Raw genomic sequence first — 12,317 nt, forward strand, 5'->3', positions numbered from 1 at the left:
GACCTTTTCTGGCACGTTCTTGCCCGGCCTGAAGCCGTCCCCCACTTGCACTGGCCCGGAGAGGAGCCGTACCCTCTGCCCGCCCTGGCAGGAGGTGGCCGGGGCCAGCCCTCGCCCTTTTCGCCTTTCCCAGCTCTGTGAGGAGCAGGGCTGGAGCCGGTGACTTGCCAAGCAGGGCCAGACGACTTCTCCTTGCCTCCCCTACAGCCTGGTGGGGATCCTGGCTGCCTGGCTGTGACACGGGCTCACAGCCCCACCAGAGATCCCCTGGTCCTGCTTGCACAAGTCGATCTCCAAAGCAGCCTGAGAGAGTGAGGCTAAGTATCAGGGGGGTCAAGACACCCACGCTTTAGGGACCCTACCACACTGGGGATAGCTCCATACCTCCCCCATACCCAAACGCAGGGCTGAGCCCTGTACTGGGACAGGAGAACAGCACAGAGTTTGGGCAGTCATGCCCACCTTCCCCTATACCCCATGGTACCCCCTTCTCTCCAGAGAGCTGTGGGTTTGACAGGGGTGTGGGAGACCCCTCCACCCCTTCCCCAGCAGAGGAGGAGAAGGAAACATAATAAGAAAAATAAAATTTACAAGCGAGGCAGTAATTATAGTGTGGCTACAAAAGGCTGCCTCCTCAGGGCCATCATTATGTGGCTAAATTTAACGCCCTGTGCGGCTGCTCCGGGGCGGGAGGGGGAAGCCGCGTCCTGGGGCTCTGAGCATCCACACAGACGCCGGCTCCTGCTACCTTCCCTCCGTGCCGGCCAGGGCAGCACAGCTGAATGGCAGCCAAGAAAGCCATAAAGCGGGTCAGAATTTTTTTAATAGTCTATTTACCAAGATGCTGTTTTTACTGCCGAGGTTTCTCTCGTTTTATCTCTGGCTTTCCCCCACCTCCCTACTCTCTCTTCCCCTGACTCCTGAACAGACTGGGCTGTATTTTCTGTTTTAGGTTCCTCTCTCTCACTTGGTCTAAATACTATTTTCAGAACTCTAATTTTATATGGTATGTCCCTTTTTTTTTTTCCTCTTTCTCTTTTTTTTTCTTTTTTTTTCTTTTTTTTTTTTTCTTGGTAAATATTTGCCATGACTAAGCCAGGACACATCCCGTTTAAAAGGTTCCCATCCCACAAAACATCAGCCCTTTAATGACATGAATCTCATTAACTCTCCCCATGAAAAGAGGTATAGAAAAGGAGCATCACTCAGCCCCTCTGAGTTCCTGTATCTGCAAGGACATATATTTAGCTGTGTGTACTGTACAGTCACAGGAGGGGACAGTCTGGGCACATGCACACCACCTCATTCAGCCAGAGGGACCCAGAGTGGGACCCCCTGGGACCAGTGGGTTTTGGGATATCCGTCTGTCTAAGATAGGGCTGGGAAGGGCTCTAGGTCCAGTGGAGCCAGAGCTGGACTGCAAGCCTGGGCAGTTGGGCACAGAAGCGCCTCAGAGTCCCTCCAAGCTGGAACTTGGGATCCTCTGAAGGACCTTCTCCAATGCTGGGGAGCAAGTTGTGTAAAGCCCACCCTTGCAAGGAGCAGTCCTACCAGAGAGCCCAGCCACTGCCCTCTCCAGACCCTGAGTCCCACTGGTTTGGTTTGGTGCTGGATAGATGATGGTGGCCACATACTTGGAGATTGGTTATGAAGAACCAGCACAAAGTCCCATGAAAAGTACTGGGTCCAAATGCCCAGAGAGGTTTCCTTACTGAGGTAAGAGTCTGTCTGACCAAGTGGCCTCTGCATCAAGCACATGATCCTTGGGAAGTAAGCAGAGTCCCCAAGGGATCAGGCTATTTCAGCCTTCCTCTCAGCTGAGAAGGAGGCTCCGTCTTTTTCTCTCTTCATCCATAACATCATCTTCTGCTGGGGAACCAGTCCATCCACAGTCCCATGCTGGGTGTGGTCATTTCTACTTCAGTATGGTCTTCACTTCTCCAGTATAGCTATCCCTTCCTTAGTGTAGTCTTTCCTTCCTCAGCATTGCCATTCCTTCTTTGGTATTATCATCCCTCACTCTGCACAGTCATCTTCCCTCAGGATGGCAAATCATACCCATTGGTTCACCAGGTGTCTGATACTGGAGGGAGAAATCCCAGGAGATGCCACAGGCTTGCCCAGATCTCACAGGCTGAGATCTCATTCACAGAGCCTGAAGAACACAGCAGGAGAAGTCTACAGAGAAGAATTTATTCTCTTTCCCAGATGGTCTCTGCATTTTCCCCTCTTACTTCTTATTAAGCAGATACAATGCTATTTCTCAGCTTCACTGTATGCTACCATCTTAGCATGACCTCCTCGTTGTCCTTTAGAGCTGCTCCCAGCAAACCAGCTATGAAAAATCTGCAAAGGTACTGCTAAGTCCACAGCATGGGACATGGCTGTGCTTATCACATTCACATGGGTGTTCCTCCACATTTTGGGGAGAAAGAAATAACCCCGAGAGGGGCTGCAGATAGGCAGTGCCGTGTAGAGACCAGTGCTGCTGCAGGCATTGCACTGACTGAGCAACACAGGCTTCCAACCCATAAATAAACCTGGGGGTATTTCACTTCACTTTAAATTGCTTTAAAGGTTTGGTTTAGCAGCTAAATAGACCCAGCCTTAAATGGTATCACCAGCCCAGGCAGCAGATGCCCATAGTGGAAGGGTAGCACACCCACCCCAGCTGTAGGACCCTCTTCCCCCTGGCAATGCGGCCACATTTCCAAGTGTTTCCACAAACCAGAGAGAAAGACATGACTAGGAGAGACTCACACCTCCCCAGGTGCATGGCTCCCAGAGCTGGGGCTTTCTGCAGCTGTGCCAGCGCCCACGTGCAGGCAGGGCTCCATGTGCTCTGGCTGCACTGAGCCAGGTTCCCCGCTGGCCCCCAGCAGCCAACATTAATTCATTAACAGTCCCATTAACACCCAGCTGTGGTTTCCCCCCAAACTCAGGCAGGGACCCGCTCCCCTGTGAAAGCTGCTGACAGATGAAGTTTCCACCTTCAGCCCTTCTGGAGTTCTGTATAAAAATAAGCAGGGCTTTTTTTTTCAAAAGGAAAACTCTATTTCCCCTATCCACACACCCGCGCACACGTGCAGGACTCACAGCAGGAATTTGCTCCAATTTCCCCCACCCACAAACATATCGCCTTTGGCCAGAGACCAAACGTGGGCATTTTCAGCCCAAGATATCAGGTTTTTCAGCATCCAGAAGACGAGAAGTCACCGTGACCATGCCCTGAGCTGGGCTAAAAAAAGGATGCCTGTTTCCTGCCCAAAAGGTACTGGGAGACCCAGTGGTGCTCCCAAGAGGGCCTCATCCAGGATCCACAGCAAGGCAGCTGCCAGCACCTCCTGAAGAATTGGCATGGCCAAGCATCCTGTTTGGGATTTGGTATCAAATTTCTTTTTTCCCCTTTTCATTGTCATTCCCAGACAGCCATGAGCACCAGATGCTGCAGCATCCCAAGGAGATGCCCAGCTCAGCACCTACTTGGGACCTGTTACCTAGCATTTATTTCCTCCTTTCCCACACGATCTCTCCTCAAGAGCTGTGATTACTACTGATGTTCAGGGGACAATCCTGGTGCTCTGGAAGCCCTGGGCTACCCTGTGCCACAGAGGGGTCGATATCCTTGCCTAACATCATCCAGCTCCACATCAGGCCCCGCAGCCTGTATTAGCAGCACAGGAGCTGGTTCTCTGGGGGTCTCACTGGGAAGCTGGAGGCCAGGAAGAAGAGCTCTCAATCAAAGGTAGGCACCATGGGATCAGAGCACTGCTTGGGGCTTGAAGAGCATGCTGCTTTGGACATGTCACCAACAGGGTGGCTTCAGGTCCCTGGAGAGGACAAAGCAAGTGCCATCTATCTTCTAATATGCCTAGTCACTAGCAGAGCACCCTGCATCCCTTTGATCCAGAGGTGTTTGCCTCACTGAAAACCCTCTAACTACTCCTTCCTTTAAATAGCAAAGCTCACAAATGCCCTATATGGCTCCATGTCTATACGTTGTCTATGTATTTGTGTACACACATGCACACAACACACAGAGATTTATTCGTGTTTTCAGAGTGGTTCAGGATACATTCCAGGACAAAATTCCAGCCAGTGCTGGAGCCAAGAACATCAGTGGCCCCGGCATTTGCTGCCCCCTCTGCCTGCACACACACTAAATACGGAAAGGGAGAGGTATAAATAGAGAAATACATGAATGGCCCTGTTTCCTTACAGAGATACATAGAGTGCAAAGGTCCGAGCAGAGTGGGAGAAACAGACTCAGGAATCCAATGGCTGTATCCCCTGGGATGCAGAGCAACCTATTCCCAGGTGCTGCTGTCTGCCCAGATGTCTCAGCTGTTCACTATCACCTCTGCATGGGCTGGCACAACTGGAAGAGGCTGCAGAGGCTTTGTCCCATGGGATAGGGAAGGATCAGCTTTCAGAAACACCAATAAAAGCTGCCAGCGGATGCTACTGGAGAAGGGATGCAGCTTGTGGGTATGAAGGAAGCTAGTGAGGGGCTCAGAACACACAGGGATATGGTGAAAAAACCTGACATGTCAAGCAAAGAAGGGAAGCTGGGAGCTGCAGAGGGCAGCACCAGGGGTACAGGCAGCACTGTTCCTCTGCCCTTGGAGACAGTGGGGATAGCAACACCCTGGTACAAATCCCATCAGCTGAGGACAGAGGTGCTGCCACATCCCTTGCTAACACAGAGCAGTGCCTTTAGTGCCTCATCAAAGTCTGCTCTGTTTTCCTCCCGAAAACGTCCTCTGCTTCCAGGAGCTGCTGCCACATCCTGAGTTGGGACAGGTGGCTGCAAGGCACAGTAGTGAGGGGCAGACCATCTCCTCTGCCAACCATCCCTGCATGCCCCCTTGGCCCTCCTCTAAGGCAAATACAGCCACAGCGCCCAGCGTGGTGGGGCTGGGACCCCAGACATCTCCATGCTCCCTGCTGCCCCTTGTGCACTCCCCAGGGCGGGGCACTGCCTGCAGCTGCAGGGCTGATAATGGCCAAGATGCGGGAGCAGAGCTGGGGTGGTGGCAGGGGGATTGCTGCTCTGCTTTCAGGAGGGGGAAGGGGCTCTCCCCCTTCAATGGTCCCATTTGAGCTGAGGCCTGGCACTGGCTCAAACCACCGCCTGCTGACACGAGATCAATCATCCCCCGAGCTGGGCTGTTCCTCAGCAGCACTGCACAGCCAGTGCCCATGCACAGGCTGGGGCCTCTCCCGCAGGAGCAGGGTCTGGCCCCTTCTGCCAGAAGATCTGTGACACCCCTCTTCCTGCCTGCAGCACATGGCACGGCATGGCACAACCTGGCACATCACAGCAGAGTGCAGCACAGCTTTGCTTGGTAGAGCACAGCATGGCACGGCATGGAGAGGATGAGGAACACCTCGACTGCAGAGGAGTCTATACGTGCCAGACCACATGTGCCAGACAAGGGCTGTGCAGCACCCCAGAGAGGGTGGCTGTGATGGTGTTTGTCCATCCCTCCATCCCTAAACAAACCACTGGGTAATGCTGGGCTGGGACCAAGCAGACAGCTGCCTGTACTTGGTCCAGGTGCCACCCACTCTCTGCAATGGCACAGCCACAGTCAGAGCGGGTTGGGCTGTGAAACCCCCACATCCCCAGAAGGAGCATCCCCTAAGGGCTCCTGGGACAGCATCCACATCCCTAGCAGAGGCAAGGGCTGGAGCAATCGTAGCCAGCCTAGCTCTGGTCCAGCAGCCAGGGACTCGCTGCTTGCCCGTGGTCTGGGCAGTTTCGGGCAGACTGCTGCTCTGGGGTGCCTGTGCCAAGTCTGGTTTTAGCAGCATGTAGCTCCACTGACTCACTGCTTGTGCAAGCGGCCTGTGGCTGCCAGTGGCAGCCCCGAAAGTGCATCCTGGCTGGGTGCCCCACACCTGATGGGGCCTCAGCAAATAAATAAATAACGCCACAACACCAACCACCATGGGCCTCTATGGCAAACACTTCAGGGGGCTGGTGCCCAGGCACCCACACTGTGATGACCACCAGTGCATCTCCCCAGGTGCATCACCGTGGACACTAAGTGCTAGCCCCTGTCCCCTGTCCTCTTCAGGCAGCAGATGTGGCACTCTGCCCTTCTTCCATCAGTACCAGCATGCACACTCCTAGTCTTGTCCTCAGGCTCCTGCTCTGGTACATGTGTTCCCACTGAGTACAAGCAGCCCTTGCTCCATTCCTGCTTGCAGCAGTGTGCAGCTCCCTGAGTACACGTGTGTGCAGGGCAGAGTGTGTCCCACTCTGCTCAGCACAGCCATGGCCCACTGCATTTCCAGTGTGCGACTCAGACCCCAGGGCAGTGATAGGATGATGTGACCAAAGCTTGCTCAGGAATGAAGCAAGGACCACCCGGGTGGCCCCAATCCAGAACAACCATCACCCATGGGGCTCACAGCACAAATGCTTGGCAGCACACAAGAGTTTGCTCTGCTCATCCAAGCTGCCCCACAAGCCAGCCCCATGCTGCCACCTCTGCCCTGAGCCAACCTGCTCAGGGCTGTGCAAATTTTGCACAACTTAGTCCTGACAGCAAGCAGCAGTGGCCACCAGCTCGTTCCCCAGCCCCATACCAAAGGGTCCCAGTCCAGTGGAGCACCCCCAGCACGTTGTCTCCAAGCTGTGCACCCTGTGTGCACACAGCCTGTGGTGCACACATGCCGCCGACCCCGCTCTGGCCCAATCGCAGCTGCAAAGCCGCAGCTACCTTGTGCTAATTAAAAACATCCCTCGTTTGGAGGAGCCAAAGGGCTGCTTCCTCTCCACTGCACTAAGCTGGCGTGGGTTTGAGGGATGCCGTCCCCACCCTGCAAAATACGCAGGCCACCACCGCCTTCGTCTTCGGCCAGACCATGTCCACTCTGCTACCCAGGGCTTATTTTTAGTTACTGTTAGAAAGGAGAGACCAAGTGCTGGAGGCAGTCAGTGAGCAGCCAGGTACCTGGCCAGACCCCGTGGCAATGGCCTGCAGCTCCAGAGCGCGTCCTGGCCATCCTCCACCTGCCCTGCTGGCCTGTGTCCCCACACGGGAGGGGGACGGGTGCCTGGCCCTGGTCCCAGCCCCGCTGGGAAACAATAAGAGGGATGCTGACCCCCGGGCGCCCTGACGTCAGCCAGCACCGCTGCCGGCACCACCGCCAGCCCTGGCCCCGGGGCTCCCTCTCGCCCTCGGCTGGGGCCACACTGGAAGCTGCCTGTTTGTTTATCTTCCTCTCCAGCGTTGCTTGTTTTGATGGTACATCCTCCTCCTCCTCGCCGGGCCCCGGGGTCGAGCCGTGAACCCGCCGCGTCCTGTTTGCCGAGGTCCCGCGCTCCGCTTGCGGAGGTGTGGAGCAGCCACCCCCGCGCCAGCCACAGCAGATAAAAATACACAGGGCAGAGCATCCTGGGGCACGGGGCTATATTTGCACTGATGGTATCCGTGAGCTTGTCCTCGATGTACCTGTCCCTGCCCTCCTCAGAGCAGGGGGCACGGCGCTGCAGGAACCTGTTCACTGTTTTCTCTCTAAGTCGGACTGCAGACTCTGGAATAAGCTGTGTCCTGAAACGCTGACTGTAGCCAAACTGGGGCAGGCCCTCAAAACCCATGGGTGGCCACCCCACCTGCCCTGTGGGGTCATTTCTGTAACCCAGAGGGACACCAGGGGACAACATATCCCCAGCCTGCCAGGTCCTAGATTGCTGGGAATAGTGCTGGGGAAGCCCTGAAGCATCATGCCCTCTCCAGCTGCCTTCTCCTTCCCCTAATGGTGTGAACCCCTGGGCTTGCCAATAAAAGCCACCAGCTTTGCCTCGGCTTGTGCACAGCCACTGCTCTCCTTCCAGCTCTGCTCAAGCCCAGGCAGCTGCTCAGCAGTGAACCCTTGCCAAAAACTGTGTGTGTGAAAGCATCATTTCCTAAACGTATAAATATTACCAGGGCTTTGCTGGAAAACTCCCCATGGTTAGTTAAAATGCCCTGGACAGCCAAGTGCACAAGCCCAGATAAAGGGCATGTCTAAGCTGAGAGGCTCTGCAGTCCCTGGGGGACTGACAGGTCCTTTCCTCTCCATGTGGGATACAGCAAATACCTGGGAAGTGAGCAAAGCTGTGGAGCACCTGCCCACATCCAGCCCTGTACCACATCATCACAATCCCTTTCCAGCCAAGAGGTGCTTACCATAACCAAACATCCACAACCTGTAGCCCCATTTCACAGATGGAGATACTAGAGGGACAAACAGATCTCTCTTCCTGACCTCCTGTCCACTGATGTTCAACCATGCACATCCCAAGACCAAACCCAGCAACTTGGTTTTCTTCCAGGCAGGCTCCTAGCCGACTTTTGGAGACATTAAGAGATGGAGGATCAACCACTGCCCTTGGGAGCATGCCCTGATCACTGGCAGGAGCAAACCCAAGTGCCTCCATTCTAACTTGAAATTCCCTGGCTCTATCTCCCAGTGCCTGGCTTGTGCTCCACTGCTCCCTGCAAATTAAAGAGAGCCCTTCACTAACCAGCCTTTTCTCCTTGTAAAGACCCGCACACACAATAATCAAGGCGCCTCTCAATTTTCTCCCTGATAAGCTAAACAGAGCTCTTCCCTTCCAAGTCCCTCAATGCTGGGCTCTCTCCCCAGTTCTCAATTCATTCCTGTGACTCTGTGCTGATTGTCCAGCATCTTTTTGAAAACCTAGACATGGGAGTTGTTTGTTGCATTCCCAGCTCCCCACAGCATGTCCTGAGGGACCCCAGCTCCTTGTGCTGCTCCTTTTAGGAGCTGACAGAGTATTATATTGCCTGGAGGCTCTGAAGTAACTGCACAGAGACAATGAGGTCACCCAGACCACCTTTCTGCCACAAGAGATGAGAGGAGAGACTAGGGTGAATAGCCAGTTTTGGTGGTGAAGAACTGAAAAACCATGTTTGATGTTTCTCACTAACACAAGACCTAGGAGGCATCAGGAGGAACAATGGGATACCATATTCAAACCAAAGGCAGCAGCTGTTTGCATCTCACAGCTCATTGCTGCAGGATGGCATCAGCATCCATCAGCTTTATAAAGAATGGGATGAGTACAGAGAGGACACACCCTCCCAGCAGACCAAATGCACAACTGCATCCTTCCACCAGCCTTTCCCCTGCAGCCAGTGCTCTGGCTACCAGAGGACGCAGAGGGGCAGCAAGACTGCTCCTGGACTGTTCTGGGACACACAGCACCAACAACCATCCCATCCTTCAGCCTGTGCCAGATGTGCTCCACACCAGCTGCTTTTGCCAGGCTCTGCGCAGGGCTGCCTCCTGCCCACTCTGCACCTTCCCCCATGGCCCAGACCCTACCAGCTCTTGGAGGACTTTGAATTTCAAGCCTGATGTTTATCTTTAGCAGATGTTGCTCAGATGACTCTTCTACAAAGACACTTCATCATCCCCCTATCCTGGCACATCTGCCTGCACCCTCCCAGTGACAGCACTGAAACATTTACCAACTGCTTCTGCCATGTCTGGCCCAGTATAAATCATTTTACCACCTCTGTCTACTAATAAGCTTATCCTATTGCTGGGAGCTTGGGGTTTTCTCCTGCTACACTAAATAAAAGCCTTTCCTTCTGTTCATCGCCATGATTTTTCCCTGATGTCTTTAGCTTCTGTTACCCATTTTCTACACTTCATAATTTCTAATTTATATTGATTGCTATCTACTCTGGCTCTCCCATTTGTTATAAACTGCTCTTTTATTTCTAATTGCTGCCTTCACTTTGCTGCTGAACCAGAACGGGCTCTGGGCCAGCGCTGCCCTCTTTCTTGATTGTGGAATTGTGGCTTTTTGTGGCTTCTGAAATTCTTCTGAAAGAGCTCACCATTTTCATTCACATTTTTCTATCTAAATGTTTCCTCTGAGCTGATTTCACTTATAATTTTCCCCCTGCTTTGGGAAATTAGCTCTTTCAAGGCATGAAGGATATAAATTACTGCTTAGGAATGTCCTTTCTGTGCCCAGGGTGAATGTAATCTGGTCATGATCACTGGTCCCTAGGCAACCTTCAAGTTGCAGTCCAGCAGAGAATTCATCTCTATCCTTCATAATCCAGGGGGAAGTTGCCTGCACTGGATGCAATGCCTCGCATATAAAAGAGGGATCATCTCTAATTTTTAGAAACTCTGCAGATCATCTATTGTTGGCTGCAAAAGAACATCAGCTCATCTCATAAAGCAACATCCTCCCAAAGGGTGTGTGATACCACTGGCACCCTGGCTGACTACCTGGTCCCCAGCAGGTACCACTGCCCCCATTCCTGTGCCTTCACAGCGAGCACAGGAACACTCATGAACGTGCCAAGTCTTTTTGCATCAGTGGGCATCAAGCATTTCTGACCTTGAAACATCAGTTTGAATCATTTTAGTGCTTCTGTGATGATTACCAGTAATGCAAAAGGATCAAAGACTCTCTCCTTCCAGTCTCAATTTCTCCAAAACACGTATCTGATTTTAGAGCTGAATGTGTCAAGGAGACAGTGATAGGCAGAGCATGGATAACATGCTGAAAAGCTCTTGTCCCCACAATGTGTCACTGCAAAATCACCTCTAAAAGCAACAGGTGAACTAAAAAAGAGATGGCTTCTCATCATCCACCTGATCCCTGCCTGCCATCAGCAGCACTGTTTAGGTCCAGAGCAACTCTGGGAGGCACGTGAATATGCCCCAGTGATGGCACACTCCTGTGAAGCAGCCAGCCTGGCTCGCACCTCTGGCAGCTCCCAGCGACCAGGTAGTTCCCATCTGGCCATATCAGGCATGTTCCCAGCTCTACTAGCCCTAGAGATGAGGTGCAAGGACACAAAGAGCCATGGGAGAGCTAGAGGGCATGACTCCTCTTTAGGCAAGTCTAGCTAACCCCATCAGCGCTCCCATCCAGCCTGGCACACCTCACACTGCAGCTGCTGATGAAGCCACCCCTCTGGCAAAGGACTTGCACTGTTCCTTACCTCAGCCACAAAGTTCTGCTGAAACGTCTCCTCCTGGAAGGGCTCTGTCCGCAGGCGGTCTGCAAGGGAGAGAGGGATCAGCCTGGGCAGGTTTGGCCAGACCTCCCACCCCAGCTTCCCCTTTCCCTGACCACAGGGTGAGGATGATGCAGGGGAAAAGCTCCAGCATGCTCTTCCCAGAATCAGCAGGAAACACCAGCAGGCCTCTCAGGCTAGGGACACATCACCTGGTTAGCAGAAGGTGCAAGGACTACAAGGAAATTGGAAAAACATGGTTGAGCTTGCTGATGTACACAGCAGCCAGCCAGGCAATAGTCCATCCACACTTGTCCCAGCACTTCTGCATTGAGGAGTAGGGAACGGTGGCAGGCATGCTCAACACCATTCCCAGATCTTACAGCTGGAACAAGCCGTCCGAGTCTGTGGGACAGGACACTGCTTGTCCAGCTGCTCATCTGAAGGGGTGAGCCAGCCTGTGTCTTCCTCTTGCACGACAAGGATATTGTATTCTGCTCTGCACCTTGTCCAAAACACTAGTTTTTCCACATTGCTGCTAAGATGTGGTCTGGAGAAGCAGCTGGCTGGATTTGCTCAGCATTAGGCTGCAATGGACAAGACAGGCCAGCTGCTCACCAGCATCAGTCCCTGGACCCAAGACAAGTTGTCCAGGCTGCTCCAAGCCCTGCAGAGATTGCATGCAGCAGGGTAGAGGGAAGTGCAGCTGACCAATGCAGCTCTAGTGCACCTACAGGGCAGATCCAGGCTGCTGTGGTGAGACACCAGTCATGGGACAAGGTCTGGACCACAATATCTTCCTGGACATGATACACAAGCCCAGGCTGACCCCCATTAGTCTCTGCATGCTCAGGGCACCATGTTCCTGCAGAAGCGCAGGTATCACCTGTGGCAGCAGGACAAAGCATGGCAATAGCAAGGGATGGCCCAAAAAACAGCGCCCAGCCAATCTCCATAGGTGGGGAACAAACCACCAGCTTAGGGTGGCCCCAAGGGGGCTACTGTCTGCCCATCAGCCTGATGGCAAAGCGGGCTGGGCACTGGAGGGGGGCCCATGAGCACGGCTGCACTTCCCACGTTAGGGAGAGCCGGGAGCCCCTGGTTGCTCTCCAAGCACTCAATGAGCTCCTGCACTTGGGAAGGGAGCCTGACACCACTGCAGGGCCAGCCCTTGCTGGCACCCCCGCTGGCTCCTGGGGACCAGCCAGGTGCTCTCACAGTAGTGGAGAACCCCTTGGCGACTCCCCAGCTTCTGCAGCTATCGGTCAAGGGCTGCTCCTCCCACAGCTCTCCCCAGCTTTCTGGCTACTG

The 12,317-nt window shown here is 53.7% G+C and overlaps 1 protein-coding gene across 1 annotated transcript in view; it reads right to left on the reverse strand.

Annotated features, from left to right (window-relative positions):
* Nucleotides 1-12,317, reverse strand: part of NHEJ1 (non-homologous end joining factor 1) — a 42,754-nt gene that overhangs the window by 25,654 nt on the left and 4,783 nt on the right. Inside the window, exon 5 of the mRNA XM_021526246.4 lies at nt 10,992-11,050. Coding sequence (XP_021381921.4) covers nt 10,992-11,050 — 59 coding nt within the window. The remainder of the gene's footprint in view (nt 1-10,991; nt 11,051-12,317) is intronic.

Source organism: Lonchura striata, chromosome 7 (assembly GCF_050655825.1).
Source record: "Lonchura striata isolate lonStrDom1 chromosome 7, ASM5065582v1, whole genome shotgun sequence".
Taxonomy (NCBI): domain Eukaryota; kingdom Metazoa; phylum Chordata; class Aves; order Passeriformes; family Estrildidae; genus Lonchura; species Lonchura striata.